This window comes from Phaethon aethereus, assembly GCF_964289735.1.
Source record: "Phaethon aethereus genome assembly, chromosome: 10".
In the NCBI taxonomy this organism is placed as follows: Eukaryota; Metazoa; Chordata; class Aves; order Phaethontiformes; family Phaethontidae; genus Phaethon; species Phaethon aethereus.
In genome coordinates, this window is record NC_138586.1 from 24,393,086 (window position 1) to 24,415,710 (window position 22,625).

Here is a 22,625-nt window from a genome sequence, read left to right on the forward strand (position 1 = left end):
CCGCTCAGGGCCCGTGTTTGCGCCAGCGGGCTTGCAGTCCGCTCTGGGACTTAGCCACCTAGCCCAGAAACACACCTGCTAAGGCACAGTGCCATGGATTTGCAAACACAGGGACTCAGCCGGACTGGCCTTCAGAGAATCCCTAACCAGGATGTGCCTGCCCACCCGTGGCAGCCACCACAACACCCCAGCTCGCCCTGGCCTGACCCACCATCAGCTGGGAATACCCGGAGCAGAGCACTTTTGGTCACACGCCTCGTCCTTCGGGGAAACTGGCTGGCGGGTTTGCGCTTTTACAAGCAACCCATCTGTTAAAATGCTTTGAGCAGTTTCATCTATAAACATGCAGCCTTGTATGCTGAATTTTATTTCTTTTTTTCAAAATAGCCTTGAATATGTTTCTAAACTGACTGTGCCTTGTTTTCGTGCATAACTGCTGGAGGTGGAAAGGCAAGATAGCATCTCTGGGAGAGCAGAGCGTGGTGCACAGTGTGAGCAACAGGCACGGTCCACGGTACGCACATATGGGAACCTGATCTTCACTGGATTTCAATAAACATTAGCAGATGACAATGGGTTTTCCAAACATGCCTGGCAGTTAGGGCAGGCAGAACTAGCATGCTCTCAGGAGAAGGTCCTCCCACCAGCAGCTCCCCGGAGCCGCGGGAGCTGAGACGGCAGCAGCTCAGAGGCTGCCTCTCAGCCCAGGGGTCACAAATAACCTCCAACAAGCACAGCTCCACAAATCCATTCTCAAATCTCCCAAATTAAATTCCCTATTTTCTTTTCAAACGCTCTATTTACTTGTTTTGACAGTTTATTTGTGACACACTGGGTCCCCGCCGCAGCCGACGCCCCACCTCCACCAACCACAGCCCCGGCAAGCCCACGGCTCTCTTCCCTTTTGCTTTCCTTTGCCGTGCAAGAAGGCAGCTTCAGCCCAGAGCTGCCCCAAAACCGGCTGCCGTTGGGCCCGTGGGGCAGCCTTTGCCCCAGCACCCAGGGGACGGACCCAAAGAGCCACCCCGACCAGCGCGGCCACTGCATACTTACTGACGGGGCGGACGGCAGAGGCCACGCCATAACCCAAACCACTGGGGAGTCTCCCGATTTTAACAGCCATCGTTGGCTCTCACCGTCCAGTCACCCCTGAGAAAGCAGCAGCAGATGAGGGTGAAAAGGTGAAAGGAGGCAGGTATGCTATACCTGAAATGCAAAGCTCGGGCAAAGTCTCTGCGGTAGGCAGCTGCCTGCATTTCGGGGACAGTCCTGAGACCAAAGCGTCTGCCTCCAAACCTGATCTCTAGCCAGTGAGCTGAGGGAGCCACCTAAATAAATCAGCTCAGAGAAAACGAAACACTTCATTTCGCCAGATGGAGAAGGTATCTACTAAAAGAGATGGCGTAAATGTATTGCAAGGTTACTCAAGATGGGGACTCACCTGGTGAGGAAGTGCAAGGGGGACAAAAAGCGAAACTGGAGTAATGTAAGCAGGCTTCGGCCCTGACGAGCACCCCGAGGTCACCAGCGCTGCACACCACATCGTCCTGGTGACTGCAGAGTCACCTGCAGTCTCCAGGGACAAGACCTTGGTGTCCTCGGTGCGCAGAGCGCCCTACTTATTTCCCAAGGAAACCGTCTGTCCTGTCTAATATTTTTTAAGTTAGTTTAACCCACACCATAATCTTCCATTCTCAAACCCATCTCCTCTGATGACAAAATGTGCCTATAAGGAAAATCACAATTAACGGGACACTCTTGGTCCATATATTTCATGCTCCAGGAGACGCTGCCACCACGTCAGGTAGGGAGTAACGGCTTCCAGGCCCCTGGGAAGCATCCTGGCCGTCACCGTACTCGGCAGGTGCCGCAAGCGAACAGTCTGCTTTTATAGGAAGATGTTCACCTTCCCCTCCTCAAATGCCACGCGCAGCCGTACCTGTTAAACACTTAGGAAAGATGATGCGAGTTCCTTGGCGGCTTTCCACAGCAGCCAGGTCTGACGTGCAGATCTCCAGAGGTAACCGAGCATCTCCCTGCCTGAGCCAGCCGAGACCCCCCCAGCCAGGGCCACCCCTCGGCAGCCCACGTGCCACCGGAGGCTGCCGGACCCGCAGCCGGCCGCGCCAGCAGCGCGGCTCCTCACCTGGAACAGCGCCGGGGCAGCGCTCCCGGGGCCGGAGGGCTCTTCTCAGCAGGAATCCCCGTCCTCTCCCAGGGCTTGCAGGGCTCACACAACCACGGAGATCAGCGTGCGGCAGAAGACCAAAGCTGCTCTCTCCGCAGGCCCGTCACGTGCAGATTAATGTTCCTTTTGTTTTTGTAGGACACGGATCTTAATGCCAGCACCGCATTTATAAATTAGACAAGTAGCCCCCGCGCCGGCTCGCGAAGCCCTTGCAGAACAATCCCTGCCCCAAGACTTTTCACCGGCAGGACACGGGGATACGGGGAGGCCTGCGAAGAGGCCGGCTGGCCGGCCGGCACAAACAGGCCTGCGTCCCGCGACGGGCTGCAGCCAGAGCACCTCACGTGAACCAGCCATTTGGTCCCCGAGGGATCTCCACAAATCACTTGGCCGACCAACAAGGTACTGTCGTGCCTCAAACCGAAAACAACAGCTGCTGGGGGAGAGCTGATACGGCACGCAGGGCGCTGGCGGGGCAGGGGGACCGATGCCAATGCCACGGGCCGGCGCGCTGCTCACCTCCACGCGCGGGCAAGGAGGGAGCCCGGCTCCGGCCCACAGGCATCTCCTCGGCAGCCTGGCAGCGGGGCGAGCACCGTCAGCCTCATTCGCCGGCCCTGGCTTTCTACTGCGGAACGGGAAACCTCAGGGCCCGCGTCCCTCTGGGCGCTCTCGGCCCCGCTCCGCACCGCACGGCTGCTCTGTCCCCAGAGCGCTTGCCGCCACCGCCGGCCCGTGGGCAGCACGACCGGGCAGACAGCCCTTGGGCATCTCAAGCATCTCAAGCCCGCTGAGCCCCGCACCGGGGCGCACCCCGAGCCATGCCGGCTCTTTCCGAGAGCCGGGCCGACCCCGCCAGCCGTCCCTTGGCAGGGACCGGAGGGGCTCGCCTTCGCCAGCGCCCTGGAGAAGGATCCCTGCTGGAACAGGGCGTCCCTCGTCGTCCCCCCAGGGCCTGCAGCCAGCTCCACAGCCCGACACGGTACTGCAGGAAGAAAACCCAGGTGGACTGATTTAAATCAACGTCATCTAGAACTTCAAACGTAGTCAGAATTTAATTTGGCAACAAGGATCCCTCTACTTAAATAATCAATTTTCATATTTTCTACATCTGTCTTTTGCAGCGATTTTCCCTGCAGCATTGGATGCCTTTAGTAATGTTCTCTACCTTCACATTTTCTCTTTGCAACATGCAGAATGTGTTCGTTTTAAATAGGGCCACGCTGATGCATCTGCAGAGGATGACAGTTCTTTTTGTTAGCAAGAGCCTTCTGTTTAGCAAATATGCTTTTTTTTTGGAAGCAATTATATGGTTTGTCATGACTTTTGTTTTTCCACTCTGTAACATAGAAAATGGTGACACATTTCTTATTTATTAGATGCTGGGTTAATATTTTATTTGTGACACACGTCAAGTTGCATTCAAATGGATCCATAAATTCAATGGAAATGTGAACATTTTAAATTGCTCTTCCAGTAAGTCAGAACTGAATTTATCAAAGCAGAGTGTATTTCAAATCAATCGATAACTAAGGCCAAGCCAGGCTTACCTGTGAGCCTGAGCAAACTCTGTGGACTGGTCCTTTTCTATGGGATCTTTTTACCCTTTCTTACACCTTTTCTATGGGATCTCCAAGATTTCATAGCTGCTGGATACCACTGTCCCATGCCTCATTCTCTTCACAGGTTACAAGAAAACCTCCCACATTTTCTGTTTTTTTCAACTCCTGTAGATCTCCATTTTGAATGACTAGCCTTTGAACTGAACCGGCTGCAGAAATTGCATTTTCTCTGCTTTCTGGAGCCTGGTGCTGAGGTGCTGCCTTCTGCTGGGAGCCTGACCTCCTCTGGCCGCCAGCAAAACCCATGAACCACCCACTCTTACATTCTCCTGACCTCCCATGGGTGTCATGGACTCTAGTAAGCACAGGCTTCTACATTCTCCCGTGATGAGAAAGTGGGAATATGGCTCCACACCTTGCCCCGCTCGCAACATGTCCTTAACAGCGTTCCTCTTACGGAGGACGCGCTGCCCCATCGGCTCTGCAGCCGGAGACGGCACCTGCCCCGCAGGAACTCGTGGGACCCCATCCCACAGCCCCGCTCCTCGGTGACTCCACCAACGAACAAGTCGGTGCCAAGAGGGGCTGCAGACAGGAGCCCTCCCTGCCACTCTCGGGCCTCAGACCGAGGGCTCCCATAACGGGACGGCCCCGCCAGATCGCTGAGGGATGTCAGGAGTCACTTCCAGACTCGGATATTTAAAACACATAGTATTTTCCTCACTTCATTTGGCAGTGGAGTTATTGCTAAGGAAACCAGTGCCGCAATTTCTGCATTTTTATTTCTCTATTGGATGAAGCGCGAGTTGAAAACGGGCAGATGGCAGGCAACGGAGGAATCCATCATGGAAAAATGACACCACCACAAATGCCACTTACAGTGGAGGCACCCGACCGGGGAGGCACGCCACGCAAGCGAGACCTGCTGGCACGCGCAGCGAAGCAAAAGGCGGCATCGCTGCCCTTCAGAGGGCCGCTGCCTCTCCAGCCTCCCCGCTGCCGGGAGGGCAGCACCCTCTTCCTCCTCCCCGCAAAGCATGGTGGCCTGGGGACGGACAGAAGAAACGAAGAAACAGCAACATCCAGCAGCTGAGCCCCCGCCTCCCGTCCTCGGCCCCGCAGCGCTCGTCATCTCTCGCCAAAGCCGGACACGGGGACTCGCTGCGGCAGCTGTGCATCACCAGCTGTGCCAGCTCCTGCGCTGCGCTCTGCTCCCAGCAAGCTGCTGAGAGCCTGCGGTGGAGTTTCCAGGCTGGCCTAGGTAGGAACTTCAGCTGTAGCTGAATGGCAGAATTGTTTTATTTTTAGGCATGTTTATACCAAGACCAAACCTTTGCAGAGACACAGCTGCAGAGGCATGAAAACACTTTTCCGTATTATGTCTGGAAACGGGTATAAGCTCTATCTGCAAAATGTCTCTTCAGGTCTCCTGGCAAACCACTTGTTTTCTAGAGGAGACTTCAGATCTTACACAACAGTATCATCTCCCCATGCCCTCAAAGCAGATCATGCTTTGAGTCATCTCATAAAGAGTAAACATGCAAATTATAATGAAGGTGTCACATATCTACGGTCTTCTTGGCACTCTTAGCCCTGATCTCAGCAACAGAGGCAAGGCAGAGCCAAATTCCTTAGCACCCCGCAGCAACCGGCTAATGTCCAGCCAGGTCCTCCTGTTGCGTGGCCGTGCCTTCCCCGGCGGCTGCCATGAGGCCGCGTGCACCTGCGGTTCACAGCTGCCTACACCTGCCGGCGGCCGCAGGACCACGGCACCTCCATGAGGCTGGGCTGGTGGGGATGAGCAGCGAGCTGTGCCGGTATGAACCGCGGCGGCATGCTCACGGCGAGTCCAGGGCATCCCAGCCCAGCATGGCCCCGGGAAGAGCTGCCTTGGTGAGTTCTTTTAGTGACACAAGGCACGGACAGCCAGACTTGTCGTTTTGGGGGCTGAAAGCATTTCTTGGGAAACACAAGAGGGCAGAACCCTGCAGCAGCAGCAGTCGGCGGATCCCAGGGGATACGTGTGCGTGGGAGCTCCCCCCGTGACCACTGACAGGCGCCAAAATCTGCGGTCGGGCAGCAATGTCCTAAGGGAGCCGAGGCGCTTTTGCAACCATTTACGAGCCCAGCACCCTGTCTGCTCCACCTCTGCCTCACACTGCCAAGCAGGCGAAGAACGAAAGCAGCCAAGAATCATTTTCTTTTAAGCCCGCCTGCAAACCAAAACACAGATGCCACGTCTAATTTTAGGCGTCCTAGCCTTGAGAGTGTTCTCTGCATTCTCCTCTAAGCCAGCAGCAAGACGCTCATCGCAGAACAAAGCCGCCGAAGTGGCCGAGCACCCACCTCGACCCCAGCTTGTGGAAAGCCGGAGGGTACGCGAGGGCAGAGCCCCGTCCTCTCCTCCGGCCGCGAGGGCACGGCTCTGCCCTGCAGCCCGCGCGGCCGGGAGCAAACGGATCACTGCTACTCCCGGGGATCCCCGCGGGACGCACGGAGCCCCATCCGCTAGCTGGAAGGAGGCACGCCGCCCCGTTAACCTCAGGCTGCCGTCTTATCCCCGCGGGGGCTTGGGCAGCTCTTCCAGCTCGGGCCGTAATTCGAGCGTTTAAGCACCAATGTGGCAAAACGGAGGGTGAGCTGCACAACGGGAAAACCGCTGCTCCCCAGGCCCCGCTTAGCTGCCGCCCTCAGCCCAGCCTCGTCCCACCCTCAGCACGGCTACGCGGGAGGGTGCTCCGTGCTGCAGGCACCCCGGCACCGCCCCGCTCTGCTCCCCCTTCAAAGCCACCCTCCAAAACGGCCAGGAACTGAGGACTGGGCATTTGGCACAGACTGTGCTGTAAACTAAAAAGGGGAAAAAAGTCCCTGTGCTGCTATTTTTTTCCTAACCATTTAAAGATGCTCCTGGGGACTTGGGAGCAGATTGGGAAGTAACGGATTTCTTTGCAAGTGGAAGATTGTGTTATCAGGGAAAGACTTTCCTCTCCGACCACAGGGGACACACAAAAATAAAGCAAGTAACTAAAAACCAGAAAGCTAAATCCATGTGAAGGGGCCAAGCTAACTGGAACGACCTCACACGTTCGGAAGCGTACGAGCACACACAGGGACGAAGCCCAGAGCTGGCCAAGTGGGGACGTGGTCCCCACAGACCCATGGCTCCAGGCTTCGGACCCGAGCCGGACACGTGCCACCCAGACCCGCCTTGCTGAACAGAGCCGGCGCTTCCAGACAGTGGGAGAAGGGATGGGGGTGGCTGGAGGCCGAGCTCTCAGCTTTGCGCCTGAGCAGCGAGAAGCAGCAATGCCAACTCCACGCCAGGCCCCGCGGCGTCCCCGCGCAGAGGCGCGCAGAGCCCCGTCCAGCCCCCGTGACCGGCACTCCGGCCCACGGACGGGACGGTGCAGAACGCCCGCTCCTCCACGTCTCCTCCACAGTCGCTGAGGACGGACTGCTGCAGGCACCGGGGCGAGGGATGGAGCTGCTGCTCATGCCAAAGGAGAACACACGTACAGAACCCCACGCTACCCCACGCTTTCTGTCCACGCGTAGAAGATGACACGTGCCCACAAACGCACGGACACTCACACGGACACACGGACGATCCAAGAAAAAATGCAGATCGTCTGAAAAATACTTGCACATGGCATTTCATTTTCCAGTTAACGCACCTACTTGCCACCCAGATGAAAGCAACCAACCTGACCCGCACAGAAACTACTCTCCTCCTTTCCTCTCTTTTGAAAGAGGCAGGAGGAGCTGCCGAGGCGGCCGGTCCAAACCCTCGCCAGAGAACGTGCGAGCGCCGCTGCCGCCCGCGCCAGACAGGCGGGGAGGGGGAGGAGGCAGGAGCCTTCGCAAGGAAGTTACTGATACAAAAACTTGCGCCTGGACTCTGTTCTCAGCACACGGGCCAAGGTCAAAGCATTTTTTCTGCCATTTCTAACCAGCAAAGAAGCTAATGCAGCTAAAATATGTAACATCAGTCAAACTGCTGAATGGTTGGTGAGAAAACACCAGAAAAAGAAGTAAAGTATCGTCTTGGGAAAGACAAGAAGCGGCTCTCTAAGGCCTTCCCCAACCAGTGGGAACATGGGGGGGAGAGGAAGCGAAGTCCAGGGTTTTCCCACCTTGTCCTTGGAACTTAGTATGTCCCAGTAACTCTGTAAAATGTATTTTAGGAAAGCTGCAGCATAAAATTTAAGCATAATAGATTTATCTCCTATGTTGTTCTTGAGCAGCAGCAATAATACTATATGTAGAGTTTCAGAAGTAGTTACTAATTTTACAATGCAAAGCTGTAGAACTGCAGTAATCAGTAACTGTAGGCTGCTTTCTGTACACCTGCAAGTTAATGCTATCAAATAGGATGAGAGGAAACAGCCTCAAGTTGTGCCAGGGGAGGTTTAGATTGGATATTAGGAAAAATTTCTTTACGGAGAGAGTGGTCAAGCATTGGAACAGGCTGCCCAGGGAGGTGGTGGAGTCACCATCACTGAAGTGTTCAAAAAGCATGTAGACGTGGCACTTTGGGACATGGTTTAGTGGGCTTGGTGGTGTTGGGTTGATGGTTGGACTTGATGAACTTAAAGGTCCTTTCCAACCCTGATGATTCTGTAATTCTGTGATTTGTGGGGACTGCTCCCAATGGCAGCAATTCCAGGAACACCCAGCAGGATGGTGGTCTGGCAGCATGGATGAAGATGCTGTTGTAACGCGGGATTTACTCCCGAGGCTCTTCCCAAAGCCACTGGCTGCAGCCAGCCCCCATTCCTAGCCCCAGCAGGAGCACAGCAGTGCGAGGGAGAGGGCACCCACCTGCCTGCACCCACCCATCACCCATCCTCAGACCATTCGCCAGCACACCAGACCCCGCAGGCTCCAGCAAGAGCTTAACCTCGAGCTTAACCCTGGATCAGGCGGCCAGCAGCCAGGGCCATCCCTCCCAGCACTGCCTGTCAGAGGCACCTGGCTACAGGCATCATGCGAGTTACAGATAAATCATTACAACTACGGCCATGCACCGCACGCAAGCAGCGGCCGGGACGCTGCACGGCACGCTGCAGCGGCTCTCCACACTCTGCATGGCACGACTAGGGCTCTGCCAGCCCGAGCGCGCAGCAAGCGCGTCCTGGAGGCAGCCCAGCTGCCCAGGGTGCAGACCCGCCGAAGCGCACCGCGCTTACGCACATCGAAAGGTGCCTGGCCGCTCTCCCCGGCCAACTCGCAGGTCGGCTGCCCCGATAGTGGTGGTTCTGCACTGACTTTCAAAGCTTTTTTTAAGACATATCTTTTGCTGTTTTGGAAGTGGCGGCCACCTTGCCTGCAACCTTGAGGAGCTCGGCATGGTCCATGGCATCACACAGCCCCTCGGCAGTCCCACGCCCAGGCTGCGCGATGGAGGCACCCAACTGGCCCCTCCAGCAAAAGCACGAGTTTATCCACCGCTCTTCACCGGGGATTGTTATTTATTTATCCTGGCGTGCTCCGTTCCGCTCTTTGATTGCGCAGGAAAGGCACCAGCAGACCTGCGGAGAACTCGGGGTGTCATTCATTCTGTGCCGATACCCGAGATGCTTGGAGCCAGGCGGCATCCAATTCCCGCCCCAGTGGGACGGGCACCCACTGCTTAGGGAAAGGGCAGCAGCTATAAATATCTGGAGAGCTGGGCTATATTTTTAAGGTGATTTCTCCTACTGCAAAATCACTTAATCTGTGGTCTGTTCTTACTGCTTCTGAGGATGTGTCAGCATTTGACTTTCTTTGTTCTTATTATTTAAAAAGGCCTCCCCGGGCTTTCAAACCACAGAGGAGCACAAGTGACTTTGCCCTTTCTGGGTTCTGCTCAGACTGCAGTAAACAGGAAAAACACAAGACAGCAGCCCGAGCCGAGTCTGTCTGCCCTGCCCGTCCCGTCGCCCCCGCCGCTGCCTGCACAGGCGCCCAGGGCATGTGGAGGCTCCCGCCAGGGTCCCCCGAGGTGAGATGCTGCTCTCCCGTAACCCCGCTCCTGCAAACACCATCCCAGCACCCGGGAGCTGGACGGGGTCAGACATCCCTGAGGACAGCGCTCGGGTCTCGTAAAGTAAACGGGACTATTGACAGGGCATAAAGTCCAGCGCACAAGTACACCTCTGCAGGACTCCCTCCCCAAACCGAGCCCAAAACCCAGCGGGGGCCCAGCTCCAACGGCTGCCAGGCCCACGGCCATTCATATGCTTGGAGGGACTGCTGCCAAAGCCACCGGTCACGACAAACCTCACCTCCCTCCATCTACGGAAAAAGAGTAACAACCATTTTGCATGGTTGCCTGGAGGCTACATGAACTGCTGCTCATAAGTACTTCAGAAGAAAAGTGCCATAAAAGCACAAAGTACTACTACCGGTAGTATTTTTTATTACTGTTACAGGATACATTGAACTTCACTTAAAAATACTTGTGAGAAGAAGCGGGGCTGTAATCGTTATTTTTAAAGCAGAATGAAACACAAACACACGTTGCAACAACCGCCGACGCGGCCTGTCGCAGGCAGCTGGCCCGGGCGTGCAGGGCGTCTCGGCGCCCGAGTGACGCGGGGCTACGAGGCGCTCCCGGGGCAGCTCCTCCTGCGCTTTGCCCCACGTCCAGAGCTGGTAGAAGGATGAAGCTGTAGCTGGACGTGGATGAGTAGCACAGCCAGCACAGGCAGATCAGTGGCGAAGACAGAGGCAGCAGTGGATGCAGTACCTCCATCACAAGTCTTTGCCATGACAACTGGGTCAGTTCCCTTTCATTTTAATGACCTTACTCACACCACTATTACTGTTAAAAAATAAAGCCAGTTCTGGCCCACACAGCGTGCAGCAACTGTCGACAGCAGGGCCACCAGCCCATCTGAGTTGAAGTCCCAAAGTGACCAAACTGCTTTTCTTCCACCGCAGGAAAACAAACAGAGCCTGGCTCCTCCGCGGCATTCAGCCTCAAACGCCCGGTCAGGGCTGGACGAGGTCACTCCAACTGCAAAGCCAGGAATGCTCATTCACGCAGATGTGGCCATCACACGCTCTGTCCCCATGCGGCCGTACTCCTTTCCTTCCCTGCGAGGGAGATGCTCCTCACCTCTCACTTGCTAAGGAGGGGATGCTTCATTCCTCACCGGGAGGCCCCGGGACGCACGGCGGCGCCCAACCACCCACCCACGGCCGCACGGTGCCGGCCGGGCTGCACGCAGCCGTCAGGCTTTTTTCAAACTACATCAGTCTCTCGAACGCTACAACAGACTCCCTAATCCAAATGAACTCTGCTGCCCTCGGCTGAGGAGTAATTGACTCCAAATCCTCAGAGTAGAGCAGATTAGCGCATCCAGCCACCGCACAGAGGCAGCCAGGAAAGCCTTCAGCAACGCCGGCACGCGGTGCAGGGCGGGGACACGGACTGGCAGAGCACTACCCCCACACCCCGGCCAAAGGAGGGTGACAGGATAAAAGAGCCACCGATCACCTTCTGTCTCCCTCTGGGTCCCTCTGAACAGCAGACCCAAACCTACGGTAATTCCCAGTTACCCTCCACAGGCCCCTAAAGCAGTCTAGAGGTCCCCAGGGATCCGGGCACCAACCGGCGCTTGCCGCGCCGCGGCAACCGGGGCTGGCGGAGCGCGGCACCCCCACCGCCAGCCACCACAGCCGAGCTGAGGTTCATCTCGCCTCCTTTTCCCACCGTAACTGCCGGTGCTGACTTCCGACGGCCCCGTCGTCACAACCAGCACCTCAAAACGCTGAGAATCATCACATGACAGAAAATGACCATTGTCTCTACAATTTTTCTCTTCCCCTGCGTCAATACTGCCATGTATTCTGTAAATCCCAAGCCCTGAAACACCTCCCTCCCAAAAGACAGATGCTTTCCCCTGGCCAAGAGCGCAGCCCACCTGCCCAACCCAACTCCAGCTGGCCCGGCTGCCAGGTCCCTCAAGGTCCAGATTTAACTCCGTCTGCACAGACTGCGCGCAGAGCAGGAATGCCTCCCACGGCCTCAGCCTCGCTCCCGGGATTTCCGCCGGGAGCGCAGGAAGTCACGGGGATCCTCTGCCGTCAGCACATGAGCGCAGCACCCGAGGCGCTCGCTGCCTCGCTGGCCGGCGGGCCACCGCTGCTGCCAGCAGCACTGTCGGCCATCCAGCAACGGGTCAGCGTCACCCGTGGGCTCCTTCCGCTCCAAGCAGACAGTCATGCAGAAAGCTGCATAGCACAAACCCGAAGTTCACAAGACGACTTCTTGTACAGGCTTTAGCTTTTCCAAGCAAAAACTGTTCACAATCAGACCCGATTTCCTACCCCTGGATCCCAAACTCTTCTCAGCTGACAGAAGGACTGGTCTGTCCAAGAAGACTTTGAGGTGTTCGCTTTGTGTTGGTTTTTTGTGCAGACGTCCCTTTTGTCAGAAAACATTCTTCAAAAAAAAGAAAATGCATTTTAAATTGCAAGAATACCAAAATAAACTGAACAAGAGGAGGAAAAGACCGTGTCTCGTAAGCCCTTCAGGCAGCCAGGTTCCTCTGATGCTTCTTGCTGAGCGCTGGCCTATGACGCCATACATGATGCCATACTGCGGTTCCTCCCCACCTGCACACGTGTGCAGGACTGCTAACACCCTGAAAACGCAGCAGGGGAACGCAGGAGGAACACGGCACAGCGGGCACAGCGGCTGCCTCTCAGCGCACGCGGACCACCTCGCGATACACCACACGCCAAAATCCCCCTTCAAACGCTCACCGGTAAGCAGAGGCGCGAGGCTTACGGGCTGTTACGGCACTATTTCTGTGCGCTGTGACGGCAAAGGAGGGGTTTGCGGAACCCGCGACGAGGGGCCGAGGCGGCTCGGCACCTCTGTCCAACGCAGCGTGTTCACAGGCTGCGCTGGTGAGTCACCACAGCCACGGCTGCGCCGCGCCACGCTCGCCCGGTGCGGCGGCAGAGCGACGCGCTCTGCCCTGCCCGCTGCCTCCGTGGACAGGGAGCACCACTCGCAGCCAACGCCGCAGCCCCAGGCGCTGCAACCACCTCGCGGCGCAACGCAACACTCCCAAGCCGCATGTTGAGCGGCTGTGCAAGGGGGAACTTCATTTCTCCTATATATTTCCAACGTGTAACTGCCAGAGTCATACAACCGCTGCAGATTTTTGGGATCTACCAGAGCAGCTTAGAGAAACAAACAGTTTTTACTAGAAGTAGTAGAAAGTCTCCCACAGAATACTTGTCTTTCAGTAAATGGCCATTTGATAAATTTAAAACATTCCACAGGATGATAAAATAATACAATTTTCTTCTTTTATATTTAACTTTGTAATTTCAGCCTACAATCACAGGCGGAAAGTATCCATTTCAAGACAAACATCCTACCGAAGCAGCGCAGCGGACAGCCACAGCGAGCATGCCAAGTACAGACTGAAAGCCAATTAGAATAACAAGTGCCAATACCGGAATGGCAGATTAGGACAGCCATTTTTAAGTCAGCAATTTAGAAAACATGAATGAAGCTCAGTGCTGAGACAAAAATGTAATTAATATGAACGACAGAAAAAGACAAAGAACTGAACTACTGCTCTCTATCACAACTTATTTAAGTGAAATGAAACCTAAGTAAGGTTTTTCAGTTCATTTCAGTGAAATGAAATTAAACATTCTGTGAAATGAAACTGCTCTCATCATACCGACACAAAATGTTCCCATACAACTAAAAAAGTTTCCAGTATTTTAGGAAATTTTGGAATTTCTGTCTGCAGGATATGGCAACGCTTCCAGTTCCCCTCCCCGCTCAGGAGTGCGCTTGTGAGAGGAGTCCTTTCCCACCGCGCACGGACTCCGACTTCTGATCGTCTTCGGCGTTCACCGTGCTTTTTCCTCAAACTGACCATCAGAAATTTGTGCCCAAAGGTCTTACTCTCTCATTTGCCCAAGAGCACGCAATTCGAAGGTGCCCCCCAGTCCGGGATACAGAGCGAACTGTCGTCTCCTGCCCGGAGCGATGCCTGGCCTTGGAGGGTCCTCGGAGCAGCGGCGAGGCGAGTCACGCACCGCGCGGAGAGGCTGCCGGGGCGGCGGGTGCCGCTCGGCGTTCGCTGCCTCACCACAGGGTTTCTGCCGTAATTCTCGCCGGGATCATCCCACGCCTTCCTCCGTCGCGAGCCAGGGGATGGAGGCCGGGCCTTCCAGGAATCGCCTGCCCCCGCACGAGCGCCCGCAAACCCGCCGGAGACTCCCGGGCTCCTCAGCGCGGTGCGGCCGCACGCCAACGCCTTCTGCTCCGCGACGCCCGCAGGTGCGCTCGGCAGCGTGGTGACAGACGGCGACCGAGCGCGGCCGCGCTGCCGGGCGCCCGCTGGTAGCGGCACCGTCCTCCCGCTCGGCACGCGGAGGCAGCCCCAGGGCAGGCACGTCCCGAGGGAGGGGGCGATCCTGCCCCAGGGGCTGATCCCTGTCCCCGTGGCCTCCCGAGCGCGGAACACGCGCAGCTGAGCACTGGGGCCGTTTTCTTTCAGCTGTGGCCATATGCAAAACCACAGGTTCCTATGCAGGCTACAAAACGCGCTTTCTCTCTCCTTCACAATCAGTATTTTGAAATATATTGTCCTTCTGTCCTCAAGAAAAAGCACCAAATCACTACCAATTTTTAACTAGCTCTCTTTGGCTGGAAGGAAGCTCTCGCAACAGGAAAGCCGGTGGGTTATAGCACAGGCTGGCTGCAGGAAGCAATGCAGAGCACAGCTCGCGTCTGCCTCCAAATAAATACCAGTGAACGCTGTAAAGAGCAGAAAAATGTAAAAGCTGTACAAGCTGGAGAGCAGCTGCTGTGGGCGAACCCTTCGCTGCTTCCTGCCCGGGAGCCCTCGGTGCCACGGAGCAGCACGCACACAACACCTCTAGAGCTCAAACCCACCAACGCTCTTACAGCGTTCTATGCATTATTTCTGCGGTGAAGTTTCCTGAATTTGCAGCCACTGTTTTCTGTGCCGAGTGTCTTGTAGAGCTTATCCTCTCGTTGCAACCAGCACTTAAGAGAACCGGGCGGGGGGAGCAATCACTGTTGATACCAAGCACGAGACTTCAGAACCAGTTTCCAGAGAGTTTAAGAGCTTAGAAGTTCAAGACACGGGGAGAAGCAGATGGGAAAGCACAGAGGAGGACAGGGGAACATCTGCCCTTGAACGGTCTTACATAAATGGGTGAAAAAGCAGATGGATGTTTTGTGCTGCAAGGGCAGGCGGGCGGGCAGGTCCCACACAAACGCGCCGCGCGCGTATGCCCTCCATAGCCCGTCCCGTAACAAGGAGAGGCATCTCCCCATCCCAGGGGGTAGGCAGAGAGGGAGAGCTGGAGAGTCAGCACAAGAGGGAAGGCAGGGAGGAACAGCTAGAGGAGGGAGGGGAAGGAGGGAGACCATTTTATGATACTCGTCGTATGCTATGGAAACACCAGGAAAACTCCAGACCCAAAATCAATTGAGTGGAAGGAGCAAGCTGGAAAATAAAGAACACTGGAAACAGTTATTTTTCCTGCATTCATTGCCATGGCCATAAATCCCAGTTTAATGGCACAGGAGGGGGCTGAGCCAGCCCCTCAGGCAGAGCTGCCCACCACCTCCAGCCCTGCGCCGGGGCTGCTGTTCCGGCGAGCACAAACCTTGCTGAGGATCGAGAGTACCCGTGCTTTTGTAATGTCCGCGGGCTCAGTCTGTGTGGTAACACAAGGACCGTGATCCTTCCAGTCTGGAGTGTTTTCTGGGTGATTCTGGGCATCTTCAAAGAAAAACAGCCAGTCTCTCCATGTGTTAGGCTGCCAGGACCCAGGCTCCTGATGTGGATTTCCACGGGCACCCAAGCATCAAGTCAAACAGCCTGTCTCTAGAAAGGGCCACTTGCTGCCTTCACACCACTGCGGGCTGAGTCTAGGTAACTAGCTGTGAAAAAGGATAATCCAATTTAAGTGGAAACTAACTCATGGGAAACACTAAGTAAATCAGCATCCTCAAAATGAAATGAAAGCAAGTCAACCGGCTAAGTGTGGAACAGAACAGATGAACTCGGGCTTGCACGTCACAACCCTTCACAGTGCAGCTCTCAGGAGCAAGGGAAGGGCACCGCAACTGCTGCGCTCCGGCGCTGGGGGACCCAGCGGCCACGCCAGCTGCGGGGGAAGCCGGCAGCGCCCGTCTCTGCCGCTCTTCCTGCTCGCGAGGGCTTTGCCGCACTCGCTGCTATCCTACGAGGATAAGGCTCAAGCAGAATTTGAACACGCCAGCTACTCTGGTTACCCTGCCCCAGTTTATCACTTGTTTCACAACCTTAACTCAAGCCAGGACAGATCAGTGTCTTGTCATAGCTTGGCAGCGTGCCAATTCCCACTTAAACGAGTCCCGAGTTCTGTAAACCGGACCAGACACAGCGCTGTGGCAGGACAGGCGTGCCGTGCTGTGTTTACAACAGCCTTCTGCCTGTCAGCAGGGAACCTGCAAAAGCAGCTTCTAATTAACGCTGTACCCCGGGGAAAGCTCCGCTCCCTGCCGAGCTTTGCATGGGTCTTCTGCTTCATGCCCCCCGAGTTCAGGCGGTTTGAGAGGCAGCCGCCCTGCCCCGTGCCCCAGAAGCCATCCGTGACTCAGCTGTGCTCCACGCCGATTGATTCCGCATGGAAAAGCGGAGAACTAGTTTGGCAAAACTTTGGCAAAACTGGGGACAAAACTTGGCTGTGGAAGACCTTCGCGCCCAGTTACAAACGCTGCTGCGAAGCAGCGGCCGCTGAAGCCAGGGAGCCCGTCAGCCGAGTGCCGCGGGGCCTGGGGTCCCCTCGTCCTCCCCGCGCTCCCGCTTGACTGTGAAAAGCCCGGCGGTTCGCAGTGACTGAACACAGCTTGGCAAGCACCTACACGAATTCAGAACACTTTTCAGGCGTGTCCCAGGAAAGGTTTCTCCTGCTGTAAACTTGCGGGGATCTGTGTTGCAACCTGGAGCATTTACAGCTAATTTAAGGCATAGTCACTCCTGGTGAATAACAGCGATGCAAGCTGGCCTGGCACGACACGAAAAGGCAGATGACTGTGACTTAAGTATACACCACTGAACTCACTGCTACCCACAACTCGCTCAAAATCTGGAAGTGATCAGGAAGAATATGCAATCTGTGTTTTTTCAAACAAGATCTGACAAGATGCTATCACCTACTAAATAGAAGAGCAAAGAAACGGGCATTTCCTGGCGAAGATGCAGCGCGCCGCAGACAGCGCTCCTTCGCCCCATGGTGACTCGTACCTCCACAGAAACGTCAGAGCACGATGCCCAAAGTCTCCTGAAAAGAGCAAACGCCTCAGCTGCGCCTCAGGAGAAGGACCTGACCCCAGCTGAGAGCACAGGTACCAGGAGTGCCTGATGTGTAACTTTAAAGAAGGAAAAACAAGAACCGAAAGGTGATAAGGAGGATTTTTTTTTTTTATGCTTGCTCTTCTGCTTTTACCAGGAACCATCAAAAAGCTTTAGCACATCAATGACTTTCCCAACCACCCGAGGCTCGCCGTCCACGGATCCGTACCAGCAGCTGCGGACCGCGAGCCCGTATTACGAAGCCGGCCAGAGGGACAGGCTTCGGAAACAGCATTCTTCCACGTTCGGCTTGTCTTCAAAAGAAATATTTACGTAATATCGCCACTCGCCTGAGCAGAAGGGCAAACTGGCAACAGCAGACGGGAGCGTCACCCCCTTCCCGAGGGCTTCTGAGTCCCGCCCGTGGCGAGCTGAGGGTTCCCCAGAGCCCTCCTGGGGAAGGGGATGCCCGAGCAGCGCCCGGCGGCTGGGTGCGGCGGGGAGCGAGGGCAGCCCAGAGAACGGCCTCCCGCCGCGTCGCATCTGGCAGCGTAATAACCCACCCTCGGTCCTTTTATCAGAACCTTATCTCCTCCTCCAGTAATTATTACAGGTACTATCTGTAAGCGGTATCACAATTACATAGCTGGCCACAAAAAGATTATACAGCCGTTATGCCAGGTGATGCGTAAACACGTGGCACTGACCCAAGCTGATTACAACCGAACGAAGAAAGGAATCTGCAGGTAGGCGTGATGCGCAAACACAGGGATACCAAACCGGTAACAGCAGTAACAGCAAATGCCCTTCAAAAAACATCTGAAACGACATGGACAGCTAGATTTGTCTGAGCCAACTACCCCCTAAATTCTTTTATCACCTTCGTTTCCATCGCTTCAGTAATAGCTCCTTCTTTGATTCCATTTTAGCTTAAACCAAACAGGCCCACACCACTCAGCCGGTGCTGTGTTTTGGTCTTACAAGTCATTTTGACGCTGTAACCTTAGACTTACTCTATCAATGCCACGTCTCACTCTTAAAACAGGTCATTTAGTCACCTCAAAGACTGCTGGTAGTAATTATGCAATAACTAGAGCACAAAGGTAAACAGCTACAAGTCAATCGTGTAACAGAAGCTTGGATTAATTTGCTAATTATACATAAGCATTACCAGCACAATCAGGTACACCATATCAAAGGCTTTAAATTAAACCAAGTTGTGTTAATGCCTACTGTGTTTCCTCTGCAATGTTTCAGCGTGGCTAAACCCAGACAAATCCCCTCCTCTGCGCAAGCCCGGGGCGGGCAGCAGTCGCAGATCTGCGCAGCACTGCCCTGAGCCCCCGTCTCAGCCTGCACCCCCGGGCACCCTGCGCCTGCAGACCACCGGCCACGCCACGGCGAGGGCGGCTGCTGCCGAGGCGGCACCTGAATTCGGTCCCGTTGGATCCGCTGCTTTCCGAGGCAGCCCGGGTGGCCGGCAGCGTTTGCTTTACGGGCTGCGCACGCTGCACCCCAGACCCGAGGTGGAAGCCAGCGCCCGATTTTCCAATAACTCAAGCAGTCCAGGCCCCCTCTCCAACGGCTTCAGAGGTAAACTCTTCTACCCGGAACCCCAGAACCCAAACAGACAGTAGTTTATATAAAGGGAAAATGTAAACAATTTCCCCCAAATATCAAGAAACTGTTCATGCTTTAGTGTCATATTCATGGGGAGAGGGGGTTGCCTCCAACTTAAAAAATGCCTACCTATTCCTGCCCCAGACTGCAGTGGGGCAGAGCTGGGGCTTGGAAGAGAGGTTCCCCGTGGAGGGAAGAGATGCCATCCTGCTAGCACAAAGCCGGACCCTTCAAAAAGGGAAAGAACTAGGAGCAACACACCTTAACACGCTCCTTATTCTTCAAAGATGGGGCTGCGGCGGCAGCTGCGGCGGCCAGAGCTGCCGGGGGCGCGGGGATCTGACACACAGATCTCCTCGGGCTGTAAAGCTGCAGGGAGCCCACGGAAGTGCCCTCCAGCGCTCAGAGAAAAGGCCGAGACTATGTTTTCCAAGGCTAGGAGGCTAAAGCTTTCTGCGCAGCGCCACGGAGGGCAGGAACTTAATCCAGGCACTAGAAGCTAGCAGGGGAGTACAGGCCAGAAGCAGACCAGCCTCCAGTGAGGGAACTTTACTATAAAGCGTTTTCACTCCCAGGACGCTCTTCCCGTGCGAGCGCTGCTGCCTGGGAAGCCAGTACACGGTCCATTGCCAGCAGCTCCAGCTGCAGCAGAGGCTGCTCACTGCACTGGCACTGTTGCGTATCCAGGAGAAAATTAAAAGCCACAGCACACTGTAAAGTGAATGGAGACTTTGCTAAGATGAAATCTAAACGTGGCAGCAATTCACCCGTATAGTTTTAGCCAGACCACAAAGGCGCGTTCCACTTTCCTTACAGCATTTTAAAACTGCATCCGAACACTGAGAGGTGTATAAATACTGTCAGTCCATGATGCCCTTGCAGCAGCCAGGTAACGCTGTACACGCAACGAACCTCAAAGGACAACATAATGGTATTTTAAAAGCTCTCTATGCCAGCTCCAACTCTGCTGATTCCTGCAGAATTCTGTGAGCGGGGGAGCCCAGGACCCTCGGAGCCGCCGTGCCAGGGGAAGCGGGGACACGGACACAGCACGCTGAATGGAGCCTCAAGGAAGAGGAGGCTACAGCATTCCTCACGGGAATAAGGGAGACGTCACGTATCTCTAAGGCAAGGCTTGGGCAAGAGTCACCCGCTGCCCAGGTCCACCACACCAGCCCAGACCTGTCTTCCTCGCCACCATACCTCCCTACCCGCGCGTGGTCCTATCGCGTGGGCTTCACCGGCAAATAAACCATCGCAAGGCTGAGCCTTCTGCTGTCAAAAACCTCCACCATCCATTGGCAGCATCTGGAGAGCTGAACTTTTACAACTTTATTCATCCCAGCTCCCCCTGCAGCGATTTCAGCAGAGGTTTCTCCAGACTCCAGAGGAACGCAGACGGGGGATGCAGAACTCCTGCCACGCTGCGACATGCACAGCTGGACGCGTTCTGACCTTTCCTTACTTCTATCCCCGTTTTTTTGCCAAGCCCTAAACTTCTGCATAAAATCCCCAAGTGAATGGTTGTGTGGGATGACAATTACTACACTGCCCAAATAAAGCTGTGTTTTGAAGCAGCAAAACAAGCACAGAAGCACGACTGTGATGCATTTGCCCCATGATAATTTAAAGAGAGAATCTAACAATTTGTCTTAATCTTTGCTCCCAGCACCCGGAGCACTACAGGGCGAGCACATAGATGTGAAACGCCGATGATGCAAACCCAAGCAGAGGCTGCACCAACCCCGTGTTGCTGGGGCTACCTCCGAGCCAGCAGAAAAATCCTTTTGCCGTCACGTTCTCGTTCCGTTGCTATCATATCAGCTGCAGCGATTCTCTCACACCGTAATGCATTTTGCCACGATGAGAAGTGACGGTGCAGTACACCTGCCGCTTTAGAGTGTGTAAACCTGTTTTACAGAGACCGCCAATCTCCTTTTCTGAGGTTAATCCATCAGGAAAAATTACTTCTGATCAAATCCTTCTTCTCAAACGCATAAACCTTTCCCGCTCTGCTGTATTCCTAAATGCTCTTCTAGCTCTACTTTAAAAGACATCTTCTATCTGTACTGAAAACAGAGCTTCAAAGCACAGGCAGTATTTCTCTGCCTACACGTTCAGCAGTTTCAGCTCGCTCTGTGCAGCTCGTTCCCCCTTGGCACAGCCTGTGGCAGAGCAAGGTGCACGCAGAATTTTAACTCCATCCCGAGACCGGTCTGCGCCTGAAGCGCAGCGTCGCGATCCCCGCATGCTTGGGGACAGCAGGCGCGTGAGGAGACCAGCGAAACGCGTACGGAGCCAGCGGGGAGCAGCGGAGTTTAGTGCAGTATTTCTGGCACAATCTTGCCTAGCAAGCCACAGGCGACAGCGCTTCGGCGAAAGGGAAGGCTCCGACAGCCGAGAGGTGAACCAAGCCGGGGGCTGCCAGCACAGAAGGCGGCCGGACCCGCGGCGGTTGCCGACGCGGCTGCGGGAGGCGGCGGGCCGGCTGCGGGGGGGCGCGGGCGGGAAGCGCGACGCAGGATGCCAGTGCCGGCGGGACGCGGGGTGCGGGACGCGCGGTGCCGGCGGGAGGCTGGGTGCGGGACGCGGGGTGCCAGTGCCGGCGGGATGTGCCGTGCGGGGTACCGGTACGACGCGGGGTGCGGGACGCGAGGTGTCGGCGGGAGGCGGGTACTCACCGGCCGTCGCCGTAGGCGCCGGCGCAGCCCTGGGCCCAGGGCACCAGCTCGCTCTTGATGCCGGCGGCGGGGGCGGCGAAGGGCGCCCGGCCCGCCGGGTACCAGGCGTCGGCGGGGAAGTCGGCGGCCTCGGCGACCGGCCCGCGCCCGCAGGCGAAGGGCCCGGCGGGCGGCTCGGTGCAGGGCCCGTAGAGCTGCCCCTCCTCGGCGAGGAAGACGGGCCAGGGCGCGGGGCCCGGCGGGGCCAGCTCAGCGCCGTAGCGGCACGGGGCGCCCCAGCCACCGCCCGCCGCCGGCCCCGCCGGCCCCTCCAGCTTGACGCGGGCGGGCGGCGGCGCCGCGGGCCCCGGCGAGCCGCGGAAGAGCCCCGGTCCCGCGGGCGCGTCGACGGCCAGGGCGGCCTCGGCGCCCGCGAAGGCGGCGGCGGGCGGCGGCTCCGGCGGGTCCCCGCCGGCCGGGCGCGGGGCGCGGGGCGGCCCGGCGGGCAGCGCGAACATGCAGTCCTCGCGGGGCAGCGGCTCGCCCGGCGCCTCCAGCGTCTCCAGCGCCAGGCCCATGGAGGCGGAGACGGCCCTGCAGAGCTGTTTGGCGCTGTCGCCCAGCGGGTCCTCCCGGGGCGCCGGCTCGGCCTCGGGCGGTGGCGGCAGCGCGCCCGCTTCGCAGAGCAGCTCCCTCAGCTCGCCGGGGAAGGGCGAGCCCATGGCGGGGCCGCCGGCCGGCAGCACCTTCCCGGCGCCGCGGGGCTCCTGGGGCGGCGGCGGCTGGCTGGTGGCCGGCTCCTCCCGCGGCGCCTGGAAGGCCTCGCAGACGCTCTGGAAGAAGGTCTGAAAAGCCCCGCGGAAGGTCCGGCCGCCCGCCCGGGGGTAGACGCGGCCGACCCCCAGCTGCACCTCCATGCCGGCCGAGCGCGGGGCCGCGACAGCGGCGGGGGGCGCAGAGCGGCGGCAGGCGCCCGCCGGCCGGCCGCCCGGCGTGCCGGCTACCCGCGGCGCGGCCCCGCCGCGCCCATCCCCGCCCGAGCGGCGGCGGCGGGCGGGACGCTCGGTCCGCGCAACAGGCAGGAAAAGTTGGAGCCGGCGAGCAGGCAGGTGCGGCCGCCGCGGGCAGCTGCCTGCGGCCCGTGTGAGCGCGGACAGAGGCGGGCGGGCGAGCTGCGGGGGAAGGCGGTGCGGCGGGGGAGACCGCCCCGCGCCGCCGGCGCGGTCCCGGGGCTCTGCAGCGGCGAGCCCAGGGAGCCGCC

At 57.0% G+C, this 22,625-nt stretch overlaps 1 protein-coding gene across 1 annotated transcript in view; it reads right to left on the reverse strand.

Annotated features, from left to right (window-relative positions):
- AR (androgen receptor) overlaps positions 1-22,281 on the reverse strand; it is a gene marked incomplete at both ends in the record, with an annotated part of 54,071 nt that extends 31,790 nt beyond the window's left edge. Inside the window, one exon of the mRNA XM_082004268.1 lies at positions 21,386-22,281. Within this exon, the coding sequence (XP_081860394.1) occupies positions 21,386-22,281 (896 nt within the window). The remainder of the gene's footprint in view (positions 1-21,385) is intronic.
- Positions 22,282-22,625: the final 344 nt, after the last annotated feature.